The sequence below is a fragment of the Zonotrichia leucophrys genome, chromosome 5 (assembly GCF_028769735.1).
Source record: "Zonotrichia leucophrys gambelii isolate GWCS_2022_RI chromosome 5, RI_Zleu_2.0, whole genome shotgun sequence".
NCBI classification, from domain to species: domain Eukaryota; kingdom Metazoa; phylum Chordata; class Aves; order Passeriformes; family Passerellidae; genus Zonotrichia; species Zonotrichia leucophrys.
The window spans coordinates 31,373,942-31,395,313 of record NC_088175.1 but is presented as its reverse complement, the minus strand read 5'-3'; the positions used below and the strand labels follow the sequence as shown (position 1 = coordinate 31,395,313).

The 21,372-nt window shown below is 39.9% G+C and overlaps 1 protein-coding gene across 1 annotated transcript; it reads right to left on the bottom strand.

Moving 5' to 3' along the window:
- Positions 1 to 249: 249 nt before the first annotated feature.
- On the bottom strand, positions 250 to 19,770 carry LOC135448346 (cytosolic phospholipase A2 epsilon-like). The gene is made up of 21 exons (XM_064714279.1): positions 19,744 to 19,770; positions 19,366 to 19,449; positions 17,394 to 17,466; positions 16,625 to 16,761; positions 15,744 to 15,875; positions 12,785 to 12,825; positions 12,290 to 12,332; positions 11,913 to 11,976; positions 10,528 to 10,694; positions 10,293 to 10,385; positions 9,906 to 9,943; positions 8,678 to 8,813; positions 7,116 to 7,252; positions 5,911 to 6,133; positions 5,162 to 5,276; positions 4,121 to 4,258; positions 3,553 to 3,660; positions 2,913 to 3,104; positions 2,192 to 2,358; positions 1,172 to 1,352; positions 250 to 488 (listed from the first exon to the last, which is right to left on the bottom strand). Exons 1-21 carry the CDS (start codon positions 19,768 to 19,770, stop codon positions 250 to 252), a joined length of 2,535 nt encoding a protein of 844 aa, XP_064570349.1.
- Positions 19,771 to 21,372: the final 1,602 nt, after the last annotated feature.

Below are 21,372 nucleotides of genomic sequence, written 5' to 3'. Positions count from 1 at the left end.
ACCATTTTTCTAAGACAAGTGCCCTGTTATTTGGATAGCAGTGGGAATAAAACTGTAGCAGCAGCTACACACCAGCCATCTCGCTGTTGCAGAAGTCAAAGGAGTACCAAAGGATACCAAAGGAGTTGGTATCACAAATTCTGTTGCCATCACAAACATCTGTGAGTTTGCAGCAGGTGAATATTTATTAGTCCAGTATCAGAACATTTGTCTATCTCCTTCTGATGATTTTTTTTTCCTAAATACACTTTAAGTGTGTTTACTCGAATTAGGTGATGAATAGTTTTTAAGTTGCTTCTTTCGTTGCACTGCAGTTTGCAGAGCCTGGAGAATCAAGTGTTTGTTATTCAGGATGTTGTAGCTGCACAGGTTAAGCAGCTTGTTGAAATTCTCTTCAGTGTATGTCAGCAGGCCGGTGCCATAGGGAGCAGCACAGTTGGACACATCCACTCTTCCCTGCTCCATCTCTGCGGGACTGCGCTCCACATCTGAAACCAGAGCCAAGCAAAGGTATTGAGGAAAGTTTCCTGGATCATACAAAATTAGGAATAATAAAATTGGAGCGGATGCATGCAAAAGTATTTGTAAACTGAAACTGAATTTGCCAAGTAGGTTTTTTTTTTTTCCTAGTGAAACAAACATTTCTTCTATTGCTGAACTAAAGGAAACAATCTGGCAACTTTTCAAAAATTATAGGTATCAAAGCAGGCTGTTACTCTGGCAAAGCCTTTGCTTCATTACATGTTTTCAGCACTTTCTATTCTCAATTTTTTCATGTTAAAAATGTAATAGGAGAATGCAAACTTTGTTAACCAAGTAAACATTATATCTCATGAGTCTCATCTTCATGAGACTGTGAGGTGACAGCATAAATTACCAGTGGATATAACTTACTAGCTGTGTCCTCTTCTTTATTGTCAAAGTTACATGACCTGTTTCACGTGCCAGAGGGGGTTTCCCTCAACATACAGCTTCTCATGCTTTTATTTTTAAACCTCTTCATTCCAATCCCTGATTAGCTGCCCAATACTGTATGCATCACAGCTGGACTAAGACTATAATAACTTAGCCAACTCAGAAGCTTGCCAGTGCCTTGTTTTGGAGTAGGAACAAGTTCAATGGCTCAACTGGATGAGATAATCTCAAAAAATGATTACTGCTGTCAACTTACTCGGTGCCTTGTATTTTTGGAAGGTATGACACACCAATGGAAAATAGGCCAAGATTGGTGCCTCTAAGCTGTCCTCAAACACATAGCACTCCTTCAGGTGCTCCCGGTCTTCCTGGCTCAGCTCTGTGCTGGGGAATGGGATCCCATGCTCCAAACAGTACTCTGAGAATAGGTCCAGTGGCTGGCTCAACAGAGAGCAGAGATGGCAACACAAAGAGAGCTTGAAGTAAGACCACCAAACCCCATAATATTTTGCTGCAATAGACAATCTGAGATTGATTCATATGCTTATAAATAATGCTAACTATGCACTGGAACAAACATACTGTTTTAATTTTAATGTATCCTAGGTTACAGAAATTTGGTTGATTTGCTAACACTATATTTTTAAAGCAGGGTTACTATTTACTGAAATGTATATGACATTCAGATCAATTTCTGTGATTTAGTGAGCACAGTAGAGGATTTGGATAAGGAAACTTTGATTATATGTGGCTTCTCAGATCACAGGTTCTTAAATATTTGTATTCAGCACATCTAACTATGTCTTTATGTCCTCTTACAAATAAATTACATTAATTTGAATCATATAAGACTGTCAAGGTTTCTTCAAATGCAGAAAATAAAACCCTGACTAAAACTCATGTCATCAAGAGTCAAATGTAAAAGCAAAAATTTTCATTTAAAAAATTTCAAAATTATGTATTGTATATTAATTACATTGTAGAAGCCATTTAACTATTGAAGAACTTATTACCAAGACAACATTGAACAGGACATCTTCTGTATGTCTATGTTCATATGCCTGTCCCAGAAAGCCACTGAAAACAGCCCTGATAAAGGCAGTGACATTATGGTCATAGTTGGGAATAGTACCACTGATATAATAATTTAATTTAATAAAAACTAGACCATTTTCTGGAAGAAAATTTAAAAAGAGAGAGAGAGAGAGAGAAAGCCGTGGTGGTAATTCAGCAGCTGGAGTCATACAGATAAAGAATCACTGCTTCAAAACATCACCAGAGTCTGTGATCCTCCACTGTAATTTAAGTGAAGAATGACATCCACTTTTCTCTCTGGCCTCAGAATGGGTGGGCAGCTGGTGTTGATGAAGAAAGCTGTATCTATTAGCTTGAGGTAGTCACTCATTTCATTCAGCTGGTTGGAAGAAGAATCCAGCACTGTGTCTGAAAGGCCAAAACTTCTATTATTATTATTATTATTATTTACTGCAGGCTCAACTCTCTTTTTTTCCAAATTAGCATAAAAGAGGAGAAAGAAAATACAATTGATGTATATTCATCTTTGACACAAAGCCCACAGTTACGTATTTGTCTTTGACACAATTTAGTATTTATTTACTAAATAAACAGCTCAACTCTGAGATCAGCAAGATGGAGCAGTTCTAAGACTCAGCTTCATCCAAAGTGATAAATTACTCTTCTTTCACAATATGTGTAAATTTGTGGCTATTTAACTTCCTTGGAAGATTCAAGTCACTGTTTGATGACTTTTCCTAGAAAGATGAGAATTCAAGCAAACATGCTGCGCTTCCTCCAAGACAGGAATATGACCAGGAATAAATCATCTAGGGCTTGGCAAAACCCATTCCACAAACATGTTAATCAAATAATATTAATCAAAATTTACCTCTATGATAAAACTTATCAAATTTTTGTCCTCAGCAAGTATCAGCCCTCAAATCTCCTTCAAAGATATAACTAAAACAATTTCCAATTACCTTTCCACATGGAAAAGCTCTCATTCTCCAAATATCTGTTATGTAGCTGCAAGCCCTTGAGGAAGTTGTGGTAAGTTGAAACCACTGGCCGCCCAGTCATCATTTCTCGCAGAGTTTTGGAAAGGTAACCTTTGGGGATGGATAAGCAGGTTGTCTGTTCATGAGGCTTCTTGGGCAGAGCAGGATGGCTCTCTGCAGAAAGAACAAGAAGAGGGTATGTGTCTGCATTCGGTCAGAGTGTTTCTCTGATGATGATAACAACGAAACCACCCAGGCTCCCAGCCCCATCTGTGACTGGGTGCACACATGGACGTGCAGAGTGTTCTGGGCAGTGGGTTTCAGTGTCACACCATCACCTTGTTCTTCCTTGTCTGGCCTCTCCCTCCCCAAAGGGGTTTGGCAACCCTCTTGTGACTAACAAAGTTCCGCAGGGATGTTGCACAGTGAGCAGCACAATGTTTTTTTCTGTTTTACAGGACAACTCTTGGTCTCCTGCTTTTCCCTCATTCTCAGGGGCTTGGTGTCCCATAAGCCAGAAATAGGACACAAAACCAAACCCTTTACTAAATGTCAGGTTTCACATTTCAGAGAGGTGTGAAGAAAATGCAGATACAAGAGAAAAGTAATCTGAAGAACTAACCAATGTCATGCTCAGTGTCTCGAGTCCATCTGTGCCAGAAGTGTTCTGAATGACCCGAGAGGTAGACAGCATCCATAAAACTCTGGGAAAATATATTGCTCCATGTGCCTTGAAAGTTAAAAAAAGGCTCCACAGTTAATATTAGTTTGAATATTTAGAGCACAGCTATGGCAACACACCTGAATCCACTCTCTGTTCTAGTTATGAAATACTATGAATTTTCCCATAACTATCAAATGCCACGCCATTCCACACAATGTCTGGCTTACGACCAGGCCATTTTCGAAACTTGGCTGTCTATAAAAGTCAGGCTGCGAGTTTAAATACTTCAGGTGATCAGTTTGTGTGTGGGCATGCATGAGTTCTGTTTAGGTCATTCTGCAAGACATTCAGCAAATTAGTCACATTTGTCTCAAAAATTGGTTTCCTCTTTTGTCACTTTTGGCTGGTTCATTTGAGATTGAAATTGTATCAGATACATTCTCTGGTGTACTAATACCGCAACTTGCAGATTACCTCTCTGTGTAGCCAGCTCTTAAGGTGATGTTTTCTTAAGGTAGTAAATTACCTTCCAAGAAGCAGATTCGGGATTCTGGGATCTTCTTCATCCGGCGACCCATGAAGAACTCACTACCAAAATCCTCAGAGCGGACAAAGGCCCCATATTTCAGGAGACCCACCTCGTAAGGTGTGAACTCCACCCACTCTGCAAATAAGGCATCAAACTGGATTTATTTTTATTGTAAAAATCAGCGTAGAGATTCAGAAGCTGGAAGAACAAGTCCTATAGCTTCACCATGGTGGTGACAGACCAAACCACCATGATTTGAAACAAAAAGGTGCCCTTCAACATACACGAATGTGAAAGCTAAAATAATCTCCTCTGCCAAAATCCATTCAGCTTGGGATTCAGGTCCATTTCTAAGAAGCAAGACCTGGGACTGAAAGTCCACTGATTGCTAAGGCCCTGCACTCAGTGTGGCATTTTGAGATCCTCTGAGTCAGCAATGACACCAGCCACCATTCATTCTAGACGCTCTCATAATCACTGCCTTGAGGATGAAAAACTCTGACCAAATCCCCTCCCCACACAGAAAGCTTGGCTGGGTGCACTGGGACTGCAACTGTGCCCAGGAGCAGGTGACCAGGTTCAGGATCTCCTGCTTCATTTGTGCTGGAAACCGCATGGGAACAGAGATCAGGATCACTGACCAGAGCACAGAGCCCTGCCCCTCCTCAGATCCTTCTCTGGCTGCTGGGATCTGACTCCTACTCTCACCTTCTCCTTTCTCCTCCCTGCCTTGCCCTCCTCCCCACTCTTCACAGCCTCAGCAGAAGAACCCAGCAGCTGAAAGGGGCTGTGGGGGGTAGGTGGGGATGAGAGAGAAAAGAGCAGCAGTTGTGGCTCTCAAGGCTGCCAGCAAAAAGCATCTCCATGCCCCCACTGAGCAGTGTCTACAGAACAGGTATCTCCCTTCCACAGAAGACACAGGAAAACAAATTATTTAAAAGATTTTTTGACTTGAACTTAAAGGAAAAAGTTTTGGCATTCAATCAGCCTTAAAAGGAAACTCTTCAGAGTTATAAGAGGGTGTTTGATAATCTATACCTTTAAAATCCAAAGTGCTAAAGTCATCCTTGACATTGAGGGACAGGTATACGGGGAGTGGATTCTGCCCCTGATTGACTGCTAGTTGTTGATCGGAGAGTTTGTGAGTACTTTCCTGTTCACAGAGAGCAAAAGTCATTGTAAAAAGATGAGCATGATGCATGGACTTACTAAGTATCTAAGCAGGAACTATCAATGTAGTATCTGCTAAACCTCAGCAGGTTTTGTTCTGTGTACTTTAGCTGTTTGGCCACACAAGTGTGTACATGTGTTTTCTGCCATGAGCTTTCACCAAGGCATTGTGCTTATGGGAGCTTTGGCAAGGGGAACAGAGCAAAAATGCAAGAAACACGTCTGTACAGTCACTGGGATATGACTTGCTTTAAGGAAATAAACATATTTAGTCAACCTGGACCCATTTCCTTCTGTACTGCTTATGGGTATACATTGCTATGCCTGAACTTATCTCTGTCACAGCCTTCTCTCCTTTGGGTGTTACTGGAATTGTCATCTCATATCCCCAAACCCCAAAACTTAAATCAGTTTCCTTAACATCTTGAATTTTTGCATGCTCTGTCACCTCTTCTAGATGCTCACACTTTAGGGATACTTTGTTACTTTTATTCTAAAAGCCAAATATTCAGTCCTTCAGATGTTTTCAGAGCCTTTTCTCTAACTGAATCAACAACTTTAGATGTGGGAAATTAGAAATCCTGTGAAACAAGAGGGAGAGAAAGAATATAAAATACCTGATGATGTAGCATACAATCAATGAAGAGTCCCCATAAATCTGTAAAGGACACCTTGTGCCCCTCTTGCTTTCTCTCACAAAGCTCATTTTCATAGTATTTCATATGATCCAAAGAGAAACAGTGCAGCTTGCTCTTGGTCACATGTTTCCTGATATCATCAACCGGCCCTCTGAGATCCTTTTGTGACCAATTTGCATCTTCATATAACTTTGACATGGTCCTGGATAAAAGGAAGGTACTGAGGTTCATCGCAGGGCACATGTCAATTCATTAGCCTACAACACACACAAGTGTTTTGTTTCAGGCTACACGAGGTTCTTGCCCTCCGACTTTTACTTGGAAGAGCATTTCAAAGCTGAGGCAGAGTTTAGACTGTGCAATGATTTCTCTTTTTTCCCCTGCACAAATACATTTTAAATCATCCTGGCTTGTTTGTATTTCAGAATCAACAGAGTAATAAAGCAACACTGATAATGTAACTCGAGCTTTTGCTAGAATTACCCTTTGATTGTCCAAGCCACCTCTTCTGTGTGAGGCCAGTTCCCTCAGATGGGTCAGGCTGTCTGTGAAATGTTAAGCTGGAGTTTAGCAGTGGCTATTGGCCAGTGTGAGAGCCCCGCTTGGGTGTGCAGCAGGTGGGCACCTCAGGCTCCTGGCATACACAAGGGCAGCCCAGAGCCACCTGTACCCAGGGCTCAAGCAGATTCCAGCCATCCCACTTGTTCTAATTCTGTCTTACAAACATTTAGAGCAGCCCTTCAGAGGCAAAATGTTTTAAATCCCCTCAACCCCTCCTAGTTTGTGCAAGGCAGTCACCATTCAGTGCATGAGCGACACTCTGTGTTTCTCAGGGCTGGTCTTTAAAAGTCTGCTTTTTGGAGACATGTAAGAGTTGAGCCAGACAAATATTACAAAAGGACTTGAAGTGTTGCATGCAACAAGATAACAAGTTACAGGCAAACCATCCTGGCTTGTGTTCTTTTCTTTTGGCCTCTGTAAACACTTCAGTGCAGTTACAGAAATACTGTCATTCTCATTAGATTTGTTTCTTGTAGGAGGGCAGCACTGAGTGATCCCATGAAACAAGTCCAAAAGGAAGCCAAGTGCCCACATCGAGCTGCGTAAATTCATCAGTAAGGCAAAATTGTTCACCAGGTTATCACTGCTAACACAAACATAAGTACAAGCCCAGCTCTCCTTACCATGTTGTGGCAGATAAACCACTGATGTATGACACACAGTCCAAAACACCCAGCTCCTGGAGAGCCAGGAGGCTGCCAAACATTGCTGTCATGGATCTCACTCCCCCTGCTGCCGTCACCACTGCCACCACGGGCACCTGCCCAACACACAGAGACAGGCACAGAGTCGCTCATCACCAGAGGAAATACAGGAATGATGGCCACGCAGAAAAAACTAACAGCAACACCTGGTTCAGGTAGGTTTTGATTAATTCACCTCTTCAGGGCAGTGCCTAGATGTGTGTTTGAGCTGTGTAAACTTTGGTGGAATTTAGTGTATGCTCAAAGCATTTTCCTGAGCAGTGATGCTTTGGGAGGCCAGGAGCTGTAAGTATGGATCTTGTGTGGGGAAATATATTTTCAGATTTTCTCAATGTGTTTAATTTTTGCTCAGCTCTTTCCCTCAAAACACCTGTTAAAGTTCTGAGTATAGCTAAGGTCAGAAGAGCAGCACTAAACCTGCCCGCATAATTTTTCTTCCTCTAAGTATATATACAACATTTGCTATTCTCCAGGCAGATAGTGCCCAGCTTTATAAGTTTATTTTAACACCCTTTTTTCAACCCAGATTACCTCTACCTTCCCTGATATCAGTGCTATACTTAATTTAGTTTTATTTTCCTCAGGAATGCATCAATCCTGTTATCCTTCCTCACTTTTCTGTAAACTAAAAATTGATACAATAGACATTCAGTTTTAGGAACATATGACACCATTACCTTTAATCTTGTCTTCACTGTATTTTACCTCTTACTTGTGGGTTTTGGGGGGAGGTTTATTAATTTGGTTCAAACACCCTTTTATTCTCATTTAATAACAACAAGTCCTATTCTACCTGTTACTTAAGTTCAAGAGCACTTTGACTTGGTTGAAAACTGCTGTCCTGCACACATCATAAAGGGTTGAGTGTGCTGGGAACTAAGCAGAGCAGTGGAGGAAATACCCCACAGGCACATTGTCCCAGACTCTTGGCCCAGGAACCACAGCCCCAAAACAGATCTTGGTCTTCCAGTAACAGAGCAGCTCCCTCTGAGTTCAGGGATCCCCAGGAGAGAAGCAAGCAAGAGGTAACACCAAAAAAGACACAAGACAGATGCTACTGCACCAGTGTGCTATGGGAGAGTTGAATCCTTCCCTTTGAACCTTGTGGCGGCAGAGAAGAGGTACCAAAGAGGAGAAATGGTCTCCGTTTCAATAATCAAATTTCACCAGGCTTGGTTTTACATACCAGCATGTCAGCAAATACAGCCCCCTTTGGCTGCCCCTGGGGGAGGACAGAGGTTGGCAGTGAATAAAGGAGTTATATAACTAGCCTCCTTAAAGTTCCTCTTTCATTCTCTCTGCCAAAATGGTCTTAGGTGCAATACCATTTTGCATATGGTCTTAGGTGCAAACGACAATCTGGCCAATACTACTTAGTGTAGAATATGTGGAAGAGCTGCACGGGTAGTCATGCATGCACATCACATCCACTTCTCTCAAAGTCATATTACTTCAAGTTCCCAAGATGCTGTCCCACATACCTCATCCTCCTGCAGGTCTTCATCTAGATGAAGAAGATTTTTCAGAGCACCAGCAACCACCTTCTTCCTTTTACAGATGAAATCCTGCTCCTCCACGCAGAGATCAAACCCCAACCTCAAATCCAAATCCTTGCAACTACAGCACAAGAACAGCACAAGGGATCACCTGCAGCCATTTCAGTTGGAGACACTCAGCTAAACCAACAATAATAAACCAGTTTAAAGAAATTATACTTCCATGTACATGAAAGTCCCCCTATGTACAAGAAAGCAGGTATATGGATATCCTATGTCCTATATTTGTGCCTTCCTTTGGAGATTTTAGACCACAATTATGTCCTGAAGAATTTCACACAATCATAAGGAAGTCAAATAAATAAAATCAAATTATTTGACATTGAACTCGGGTATTCGGACACCTCTTCACATTCTCCTGCTGTGCATGTGTTTCCTGAAGCACAAAGGGAGTCTAAGTAGTTATTTAAACTTAACACACTTTAGTTAAAAGAGCCCTAATACCGAGTTAGGCTTATCTCTACAAAGAATTTGTGCTCTAAGTCAGAAGGTGTCTCTTAAATTTATCCCTTCTGTACATTATCATAAATATCATGTACGTGATTCATTCTATAACCTTTATTTTCACAGGGTTCCAGTTTCAAAGGTTTTTTCCAGGGAAAAAAAAAACCACAAAAACTTCTCTGTCTCTTCTCTGAATATTATTCAATAACAGCCTCTGATTAAGGCTTGCAATGGAGCTAACATATCAACAGGGGGTAATGTTGCCCTTCAGAAAATCTCGGCAAGCCCAGTCAAAAAATAAATTACTGTCCATGTGTTTCATTGAAAAATGACCTATAGAGGTCTTGTAAATGCATAAAGGTGTTAGACACGTTAGAAATCTGATGTAAATACATATGCACTTATTATAGATAAAGGTTACAAACAGAGGGATGTTTAAATTACAAAGCATCAGCATTAGGAAAAATATTGTGCTGGTTTATAACCCATAACTAACTACCACCTATCCTATTCTAAATTCTTACCAACCAATCTAAAAGCTTTAAAGAGCTTTAAAGCATTTCATTAACAATTTCCCATATTTCAGTCATTTTTATTTCCTGTTTTGAAATTAGCTACTTTCGGATGTAGCTTCCTTTCATCTAACAATGACATTATGAAAGGAGAGGAGATGGCCTAAGTAATCATTCAAAAGCAACAAAAGATTTACCTATTTTCGTCATTCACAGACACCTCATAAGATTCCCCCTGAAAAATCAATAATGACAGCACCATAAATTTTAAATAGAACTGTAATTTTGTAGAAGTAGGTTTTACAGTATTAGCAATTATTCACATATATAGTATAATGATAAATTTTTGGCCTCCTCTCAAGCATTCAGCCCACAATCTTTTAAACTACTTTTAAAGCAGCCAGAAATTCTGAATATCCTATTTTCCCTACAAATCATAGTTATATTTCTAAACGTTTGCAGAGCTAAGCATACAAATAACTCACTAATGCATTTTTAGCAACAAAACTAATACATGACCAGATATCACATATATACAGTTTACTTTGTTGAAAGAATTCCAAATACTGTCAGAGGATACTCACTCTCATCACTGTCACTTTCTTTCCCAAGTCCAGAGAATGGAGAGGCACAGCCAGGGGACTACTTACATCCATTTCCCTTCTACCTGAGCCAGGCTGATTTAAAAAAGGGAAAAAAATTTATAAGAAGAACATTATTTATAGACCCTAGGCACAGAAATACCAGATAAAGGTTAACTCATTATTCTTTTCCCAAAATTTAGGTTAGGTGTTATCACCATCCATAAGCAAAACCTACACAACAGAAAAAATGTTCCTTTGGCAGAGTCATGAGCAGTCTGGGTTGACTGTGCTTGATGTAGTGGAACCTGGTGGTTTCACTGCTTCCTGGTCTGGAGTGAGGACCTATGGAAATATCCTGGGTTTCTTCATAGGATCCTTTCATTGTGAAGGTGAAATCTCTCCCTAAGAACAGGAAGCAAACCACAGGGAGATGTTAACTGTGCCTAGTCCCAAGGTTAGCAAATAAAAGTGACATTTCAGCCTTAGTGCTGCAGGCTTAGTTAAAGTTAATTTGGACCACAATGCTTTCCTTTCCCTGTGACCAGTGTGCAGCACCTGGCCCTTGAGTTCCCCTGGACTGCAGGGGCTCAGAACTGACCAGATCTCCAGTCTGCAATACTCAGAGAACTGATCCCAAAAACTGATGGCCCAACCCTCCATCCACAGACAGAAATGCAAAGGCATCTGTTCTGAGTATTTCACCAACCTTGAGGGGAATTTTTAGCAGGCACTTTGTACATAATTTGTACATAATTCTTTGTGTAAAAATATGTGTGAATTGATTTGAGTACCCCATAGCAGGTGTAGTATGAATGTTATCATCCTACATTCATATTTAAGTTATTGTTCTGCTTATTGTAAATCCCATTGAATTTCTTTGTAAATGCTAAATTATGGGATGATTGAGTGCTGCTGAATCCTTTAGACAAAGGATCAAGTCTGAAGCTAAGTTTGGCAAGAGGGCCCACTCTGAAACTCACAACTCTGGGAGGATCTTCACTCCTGGCACCCTTTCCTTTTCCCTCTTTATCCTTTTGCATCCCTGGTCTCTACATAAATAATTCTAGATTTTTTTCTAATCTGAATTTTCTTTGCATGTTTCATGCATTTAGTGGTAGAGCAAATCTTGCCATCAAACTTTGTCACATTTTTACAAACTTATATTAAACCTACACTTGCTGATACCTCTGCCAATGATTAAGTGACCTAAACCATTTGTGACACCCTGCCAAGTGACAGAGAGCTGTGTTACACTTGTGGATGCCTCTGGCAGCATTCACATCCCCCGAGCTTTCACTGAAGTCTTTCTCCTCTTGAGAGTTGTGTCTCCCTTTTTTTAATGTGTTTTCACCAGAAAACAGAGGTTAAGGTATTTCAGTTCTATCCACACCACAGTGCTGTTTCCAAATCTCCCATCCACCTCCCTGTGGCTTCTTTTCTCTTAAGTTACAGAGTCATGTCTTCTTCTGAGGACTCTCACTATTAGCAAGTAGGTAATTCAGGAAATACCCAAGCACCCCTGATGCAAACAGAGACTAAAACAAACCCAAATATTTATCTAGATTCAGCTCCATTTCCCATAGCACAAAAAGTAGCAACAATTTAAATCAGCACCCTCACTTTTGCAAGAGCTCTTCTTTTTTGCATCATTCACATGTACTTCCAAACAGGAAACTTCACGAGACTGGAAGAGAGAAGCAATAAAACCACTGGTCACAGAAATAGTTCAGGATTCTCACTGAGATTCTAGGGGTCCTGTGGAAACAGTGCTTGGCCATGATGGTCTGTGGATGTGAAGAATTTGTAGAAACTGAGTATCTTGTATAAATCTTGCAAGCAGTACTGTGGTTAAGGAAGCCAGAATAACTGGGATCTGTCATTACATATAAATACCATTCAGTCCCCAACAGTTAACACAAGCAATTTTTCTCCCTATCTTCCAACCACATCCTTCAGTTCTGCCCCACCATAAGATTAGCATACAAAAAAAAAATTACCACTAGTACACCATTAGTAATGATCTTCTCAGATACACCTGGTCTGAAAAGCAAAACAAAAAGATTTATTTAAAAGTGTGTATTTAGCAATAAACTTTCAAAAGCACAGTTCTCTGAGCTCAGTTTTTCTAGCTGGCAAGTACCATCAGCAGTTCTATCCTTCCCCTCTATCTTGCATCCTCTGCCAGATCACATCCCATATCTTCCCAAGGATGCTCCTTCCTTCTTATCTCTGCTGAGGAGTATCACCTCTCCTTAGGCTGAATCACAAAATAAACATCCATTCTCAGCTATAAATAGTAAGTGAGACTGTCACTCAAATTTAGGACAGAAAAGCAATAATGGGGATGATGCTGAGATGAGGTGGCTGAGCTCAGGTACATGGAGCCACTTCCCCAGTGCTGCATTACCACTCTCTAAAATGCAGTTTTCTGACAACAAACTCTACAACGTTTATGTTTTACTTACGTGTTTTTCCAGTAGAAATTTACTTACATGTTATCCAGTAGAAAGTCCACTTCTAGTTCTTCCTGAGTCTGAAAATAGGACTTTTTTAAAATTTATTAATGAAGAAATATTTTCCTCTGATATAACTCTGACATTTTACTTATAACTCTCGCTCCATTCCCACACCCTGTACATCATAATATAAACAGAGATTTCTGTGGCCACACTTTGATTTCACCTCTCCACTGCTCTACTGTTTGCAAACCAGCTGTACCATCACAAGAAAGAAAATATTAAGTATCATTGAATAGGGAGCAACGGTCCTATTATTTATTCATTAATAGGATAAGACATGGGTCAATCAATGCTGAGGAAGGGAAGAATAGCAGGTAAATTATGTAGGAAAACATAATTAAGAATGAATGGACTTAGTGCAGTGAAAAGATAGGGAGTATGCCTTGGTTAAAACAAAAGAATTTGCAGAGTAAAGTCACTAAACATTAAAAAAGGCTGGGAGAAGGGTCCAGCCTGGAAAATAAAAACTGCCAGGGGAAGGGAAGAAGAGAGAAGACTGAAGCTGTGAAGGGGAATCAGGGAAAGAGATGAGGGGACACAAATCAAGAGAAAAAGAGACAGGAAAAGTACAAGAATGAGGCAGCAATAGAGTAGCACACCAACAGTATCGAAGAGACTGAAGAACTGTATTACTCCAGTCACTTGCTATGGATACAGCCAATCCAGGAAAAACCAGACTAAAAAAAATTATATCAGAGAGATCTTCTGGATCACACATAGGGAGGAAAACACCAGTTAACAGTGACACAAATCTCTTTCTGGCAAGTGATAGTAGCATTTTTTAATTTATATTCAGAATAGCTAAAATTTATTGACAAATGTCTCTTCTGTCCAGCTGCACATCATATTAACATTGTGAATTGACTGTCAAAAACATGCCAAATCTGACAATGCAGTTGCCATGGGAAAATCATCTTTACAGTAAAGTGCAGAGCAATTTTGTATTTACTAGTTCATATCAGTAAATGAAACATCTCTGATGGCTTCTCTGATAGCTGTATCTGTGGCATGTAATGCAGGAGCAGGTAGCTGTGCTTGCTTATTTCCTCCAAAGTGTCTATTTCATGAGAATTACAGTGGTTGCAAAGTTGTAATGGAAGGCTGGGGCACAGATTTTAGAAAGCAGTCACCTTACTCAGATGCAAGACAGACTGTGCCAAATATTTAATTATGCCCAGACTGTACTATTCAAACTAACTGAGGCTGTGTTACAACTTTGTCCAAAGAACAGCAGAAACAATGTTCAGAAGAACCTGGCTCATACCATCTGCCCAATTCTGCTTGCCTTATGTTCCTACCCTTCTTATGCTGTTTTACACTCACACAAGTTACATTTCTAGTAAATCCCACTCACATATTTGTGGGTGAAAATTCCAGAGCATAGCAATGGAAATACTTGTTAGGCCACAGAGAGCAAGAGGCACAGCAAAGCAGCCCTGCTGCTCTGACATCACCCATCTGACCTCTTCAGCCCTCCTTCTGAGATACCTTTGTAGATTAAAGAAATCATTATGGGCAGATGCGGCACTACAGCCTGTTATTAAGATTGCCCAGCTTGTTGCATTACTAAGACACTTTCAAAAAAATAAAATAACCCAAAGTCTTCTGAAAATCCATACAGAGCCCATGATCTGTGATGCCTCATGGGGGCCTGATTCATCACAAACTGAAGAAGGGCAGCTTGACCAGGATGCCCTTGAGACAGCTCACTGGTCTGACCCCCACCACTTCCACCTTGCTCATGGGCTAAGAGCTCTGCACATGCCTCAGAGCAAATTCAGGGCCTGAATCACACCTGCCATTATCTCAGTCACATGAGGGATTTTCTGAGGAAGGCTGTAGCCAGCTGGAACAGGGTTAATAAGCAGTCCTCAGTAAGGATTGGTCGTTTAAATAATAATTAATAAACGTCTTCAAAGCAATAGTAACATAAAAAACAGGCAAGAGTGTTTTCCAAAGAGCCTGACTGACACAGTGGTTTAGAAATAAATGGAGCACACCAGTTCCTGGGAACTGTAAACTGAAACTCATGGCAAAGCGTGAAAAAGCCCTGAAGTTGTTACTACCCCCTCTAGAGAAGGTGTTACATTGTGCAGAAGGAAATCTGAGTACATATTCAGCTCCCTTTGAAGATGAGTGTGATTTCTCCATCTCTGCTCTCAGCAACTTCATCCACTCGGTGTTTCATAAGATACTCTGTATCTTTATTTTGGTTGTTTATACAACTAAACACTGTATTTTTGATACACACGCAGCAAATAAAATTCTTACCCTTCTTCACTCACGAAGAAAAAAATATAAAATATTGATGATATTCTCATTCATGAAGGCCTGCCTCTCCTGTGCTGGCTCAGCCCCTCTAAAATAAATTTGTAGCAAAGGAGCATAACTACACTTGCTCTAATTTTTTTCTTAAAGTTGTTTAGTGGAGGAGGAAAAAAAACCCAAAGAGATTATCACAAGAATTAAATGCTTCATTTAGAGAGCACATTATTTGAAAGAACTGGCCAAAATCCGCAGTGGAACTGAGAGGAGATAGCCCCAGTGAGCTACTGGTGAAAGGGTAAGAGCGACTGCCTGGAAACAAGGACAGGTTTGTTCCCACCCCTGCCCCTGTCAATCTCCTAGGGCAGAAATGAGAACTCCTAACCAGCAGCTTCTTCATTATAGACTCTTTTTCTCACTGATTTTTCAAAATAACGTTTTGAAATTAAAAAAAAAAAAAAAAAAAAAAGGAATTCTAAAAGTACTTTGCATCTTATTCCAGTCACAACAGGGGGTGTTTGTGACCCCTCTCCTAAAACCCAAGCATTCAACTTTTTTTAGTAACATCCTTTTAAACAAAGTCTTTGTGTGTGAGGACCAATTTAACCTTCCATAGAGGTAGCAACTTGAGACAAAATTCTAATCAAGAGTATTATTTTCACCTCACCTCTGGATTCAACTCAAAACTCAGGTGAACTTTTTCTCCAGGCTGGATTTTAGCCACATCAAAGCGAACGGTCATAAGATGGTCATCTGGTGTAAAAGTGTCCTTATCACAGACTGTCAGCTCCAGGATGTTCTGAGCAGAGAGGCACAGAAGGATGTAAATCACATATTCTGGGACTCCTGAGCCCAAAAGGAAGGCGCAGCAAGAGCCAGCATTCAGCCCTCATGTGGACAGACTCCTGTGACAGCACAGAGCTCAGCTCACAGCACAGAGAGCAGAGTCAGGGATTAACCCTAGAGAGGTAAATCATCAGATCTGGCAAACAAAAAGAGCTCCAAAAGAAGAGGAAACGTAAGGGACATGTATGATGGTAACATGCACCAGGCAGAGCAGAGGTTACACGCACTGTTCTTCAGATCGTTTGTGGATTCAAAATCACTACCCTGAGAAATCTTGGCATTTTGTCAGAAAGTAATAATAAAGGGGAAATTCTTAGCCCTTTAAAATGAAAGTTAAAGCACACTACCAATCTCTCAACAGGATTTGATCCCTTGACAGTTCCTCAGGGCTCAGGTTACCATGAGAAGATGCAGCTTCCGTAAACTATGAGAAACTGATCCAGTTTGGATTTTGCATCACTTTCACTCTGACTGTTCACCTACTTCTGCTAACTCTATAAACAATTTAACAGTCTTTTACAACTGTTCTGGGACGCAAAGAAGCATTCAACATTATTCCAGATATTCCACAACCTTACGGGCTTAAACCACTTCTTTCAGCCAGGTTATCCATGTGAGTCTCAAGCCTTTCAAAAAGAGTTTGCCCGCTGCAGGTGAAGATGCCCCCTTTAGAAAGCACCTGCTCACTGTCACAGACCCCACCTTTACTTCACTCTGTATCACGAAGTGGAAAGTTTCATTCCAGACAGGGTTTCTGCAGTTGTGTACAGCTCTTGTCCAGGCTTCCTGACACGAAGCTGTTGGCAGCCACAGCTTGACATAGCAATCAGTTTGGCTCCCTGTGTTAACAACAAGTTGCACAATTACTACAGCAGTACTTTGTTATTATTTGATTTGCCCAGTCAGGGAAAGAAAAGATTAACTCTGAGGAGTCCTAGATATTTCATTAGACCCAAAGAAAATATTCTGGGTTTACAGTTAAATAACTTTTCTATTTAGATTTATATCAGTTTCAAAAAAGTCACTTTTAAACCACTAATTCTATATGATAACAAGAGCTAAAGTATTTTATTTCAACAGTGGTAAACTAAGTGTTCTGGCTCTTGTGATTTTTTAACTCCTATTTTCAAATACTTGCCACTTCCCAAAAAAGTTCATCTACAACTTCACTTCTTCAAGTGGCACTTTTTAAAATTAAATGGAAATTTTTATTTGGAAGATTTTCATCTATTTGTAATGCAAAAGATAAAGGGAAGTACAACTTCTTCAACACAGAATTTCTAGACCATTTCCTTTCTGATTTTAAGTGTTTTCTAAATTATTTTGAATTTAAATGAAAATAAATACAACTTCTTCACCCAAACCCCTTCGAAATATTACTGTAATCCAAGCAAAAGGTGTACAAGAGCATTAAAATCAGGTGACAGTAGTTTTCTTGCTAAGCTATAAATGTGCCATCAGTGATACTTACACAGATCTGCTTTGCGGAGATTTCTCATGCCGATAATTTTTACAGAAAGCCAGCACAACTGAGGCACTTCTGGCTGCAGAACAATGAGAAAGATACCTCCATTATTAGCAATTAACTCAGATATAAATAACATTGTTTACCCTTCAATGACAGAAAGGCCAATCTATCATTATATTGCAGTGAATTTGATTTCAACTATTTAAGACATTTTCTGAGAAGAAATACTTTCTTGTAATTTGACACTGAGTAAAGATAGCCTGTCATTCACAGCTGGGGCCTACATTAATCAAAATGAAACCTCATTAATACAACAAGCAGAACTGATACATGAGTATAAACCAGAGGGGTTTTAAAGAACCAGAACTGAAGAAAGTGGAAATCACTAAAGCTCTAAACAATGCAAGAAAATGGAAAGATGAGAACACAAGGTAAAATTGGCAGTGTGTTAGAGAATGTAATTAAACACAAATAAGCAACAAAAAGCTGTAATTGTATGTAAATGCACATACATCCAATAAAAAGGCACAAAACCACAAACGGACAATTCAGAACGTCTTGGCTTCATCAAAGGACAAACTTAGGCTGACCTGATTGATCTACCCAGGAGAAGCTCTGAGGTACAGCAATATTGACAACCTGCACTGTAGGGTTCTACAGGGGGAGAAGGCTCTTGAAGGCTCCACAACTCTCTCCATTTTTTTCTGTTCTCTCTCCAATCCCTATCACAGCTACACAACCCTACACTCGGTTACTGGGAAAACAAGACAGTGTTGAAGAACATCAAGAGTAAAACACTTCACGTAGAAGCAACAGCTCCATTAATTGAATTAAAAGCAGCACTTAAATACCCAAAGAATCATGATTTCTGAGAAACTGCCTGCTCAGGACCTCTTTGTGTACCTCTTTATTTTGATACTCCTCATTCTGACAGAAGCAGACTAAACATCTAGAAAGCAATAAGCCACCAAGCCAAATGTTATTTACAGCCTACTGGAAAAATTCTCAACAATTTTCTCTCAGAAAGTGTCATTTGAACTAAAATAGAAGGTCTGAAAGAAGCCCATAAATCTCAGCATAATTTTTGGCAGCAGCGCTTCTGGAGATGGAGGATGAAATAAGTACATGATCCAAATTGCTGAAATCTCAACATTTCATCCAAACACAGAGGATTAATATTTCATCCTCAGATTTAGTACCATCCATATCCATGAGTTTAGAGAAAACTTATTCGTGAGATGGCTTAAATACTAAGCAACTATACTGACATAAATCCAATTATTATTCCATAGTGCTAGCAGTTAGTGAATTGACTGCTCTCCTAGATCTAAGAAAGAGTTAGCTTCATTCTTTTCTACTGAATACGGCTAAGGAACAGAAGGAGAAAATTCAGGGGCAGAAAAACATATACTATTTTCATTTTTTTTTAAGTTATTAAATATATTTTTGACTAACCATTAGTCATAGAATAATTTGCAACATATCTAGAATGCACCATATTCAGTACTTTCCAAAACCAATTCATCTTCATAAAAATCAGTGTTCAGAAAAGTGTCAGACATGGGAGTAAGCCATTTTATTTGCTGATCCACCTCTATAAAGTAAAGGAAAAACAATTTAAGGACTAAGCCTTGGGTGTTATGAGGTATGACTACCATCATATAATCATACCACAGTAAGCCAAGACTAAAATCTAGCTCTCCCAGTTCATTGCCTAGCATTTAAACCACAAGTTCATCATCTTCCCAACCCCTAAGTCACAGGGAATGCTTTGCAGTCTAAATAGCACACTCCCAGAAGAAGCAAATATTCCCTTAACTATCTGTTAATAAATGTCACCTCTCACAAAACAGTTAAGCTTGGGAGAGACTGGAAAGGCTGACAGCAGAACTGCAGGTGTCATCAGGGCCATGCACTACCCTTTATGCCCTGCAGCTCTCTCCTTGCAATCCAGAAGCTGCCTTCCATACAGTACCTCATTTTCAGCACTGCATGGCCTTTGATGATTCCTCCTCCTGATTCCAATCTTCCTGTGTGGATTTGCGCGGATGAACCGATCCTGGAGACAAAAAGCCAAAAGAGGGCCAGTGATGAAACCCATCAGTCAGTGATTTTCAGTTTCTGCTCAGATTCACTATGGAAGGAGACCCTAGCATGTCTCCCATTTCTCCTCTTCAAGACGGGATATACCCATCTCACCAGGACCATCTACCTGCTGCTTTTACTAATATATCTGCCTACTGTAAAGGCATTTGACATTTAAGGATCAAAATTCCCCAAGCATTTGTTTTTGATCAATCCCAACCAAGACCACCAAAAAGATTCTTCTGCCCCAGCAGTGATCTTCTCTTACCAAAGGTGAATAGGCTGATGATCCCATGGGTACCTTTGTTTCATAAAAGGCACCACTGTAAGGCTCCAGTCTGTGTGTCTCCCAGCTGGTAGGTGCTCCTGGACCACAGCTGTGGCCAGGAAGAAGAGTTGTATAGATTGACTCACGGCTCCACCTCCCGCTGATTTCAAAAGCACAAATGATGCACTTGTTCTGTGCCACATAAAGATATTTTCTTTTTTTTTTCTTTTTTTTTTTTTTAACACCATAGTGATTTGGAGAAAAAAGGAGACAAGTCAAGCATTTTATCACAGGGCAATTCCAGAGTATTATCCACCACCATAAGGTCTGAATAGCTGCACACAGAGGGCTCTCCTGGGGCAGTTCCAGCCCCCACCAGCGTCTCCAGTCAAATGCACAACAACAAGGATTTTCACCAAGTTCACTGCAACTTACAGTCCTGAAGTGGAGGACCTCACGGGCAGATAGTTAAAGAAAACACCTTGTAGCTTTTCTTCTTATTGTTTTGCATAGAGGTTGTTAAGGTGTCAGCAGAGTCAACAGGAGCTTTTGCTATGGAAACGTTGTTTAGCTAAAGTGCTGCTTTCAATTAAATCGTGTTAGAATCTCACAAGCTTTAACAAAAATAACTACATACCATTTTTTCAAAATACTTTAAACATCTCCATTAAAATTGTCAAGTCTGATATCTTTTAAATTTTATAGTAATTTCCCATTATTTTTCTGTAACAGCCCTCAACATATAAAACCAAAAGGACCTAGTACTCTTATGAGAATGCAAGAATAGCACAGAAAGCGGCGATCACACTCAACATTATTAAAATCACCAAAAACAGGTGTTTTCAATAGTAAGAAGTTGCAGTAGAAATAAGATTTTTTAAAAACTCAAAATTTTTAGAATTCTAAAAAATAAAAAGAATGAAAACCCTTTTTGAAAGCAGCAGGACATCTTAGGAAAAAATAAAAAATTTATTTCCAACCCTTTCTAATAAAAGTATTTGAGTATTCCAACTGTCCTATAAAGAGCTACCTTAGGTGAGATCTATCTTAGATAAAGTTTCAAATTATTATTATAATTAGTTTTGCCTTTTAAAAGATTCCAGCATTCAATGCATAAATGTTTCTGCTTTAGGCTGTACTGCCACTTACACAAAAAAAAGCCAGATGACTTCCCACCTAAAGTTTTTTGTTGGGTTGTTTTGTTTTATTGTGGAACAGGTATTACAATAGAGAATTATTTCACTTTTTTAATACAACAACATTTTTGCAGTAATGCTCTAAATGGAAACAAGAAATTCAGCTCACAGGGTTACAAGAGGCTGAGCCCAGCTGCCATTCCATCACTGAACTTCGGCACTAAAGTCATTTTGTGTCTCAGTTTGATGACAGTGGATTCTCCTCACTCTTGAGGAACCAAAGTTAGCCATCCACTTAGATAACATGCCATGCTCCCCACTTAAATTCCACCCTTTCCAGAAGGTCCACATTTGGGCCTTTTGTGGATTTCATAAATCAAATTAAGCTATTAACTGCTGAAGCTGCTATGTCATTACACTGCCCTTGCTTACTCTGCACATAGTAAGAGAAAAGAACCCAACTAAACAACTCTCCCACCCAGAAGCAGATGTA

Bases quoted from the DNA above. Each gene is read 5' to 3' on its own strand.
- LOC135448346 (XM_064714279.1), bottom strand. From the start codon at position 19,770: ATGGGATCATCAGCCTATTCACCTTTG. The intron at 12,826-15,743 runs GTGAGGTGAAAA...TCCTATTTTCAG, and splicing joins GTTTTGAGTTGAATCCAGAG to ACTCAGGAAGAACTAGAAGT. The intron at 4,259-5,161 runs GTATAGATTATC...CCTTATTTGCAG, and splicing joins TAGCACTTTGGATTTTAAAG to AGTGGGTGGAGTTCACACCT.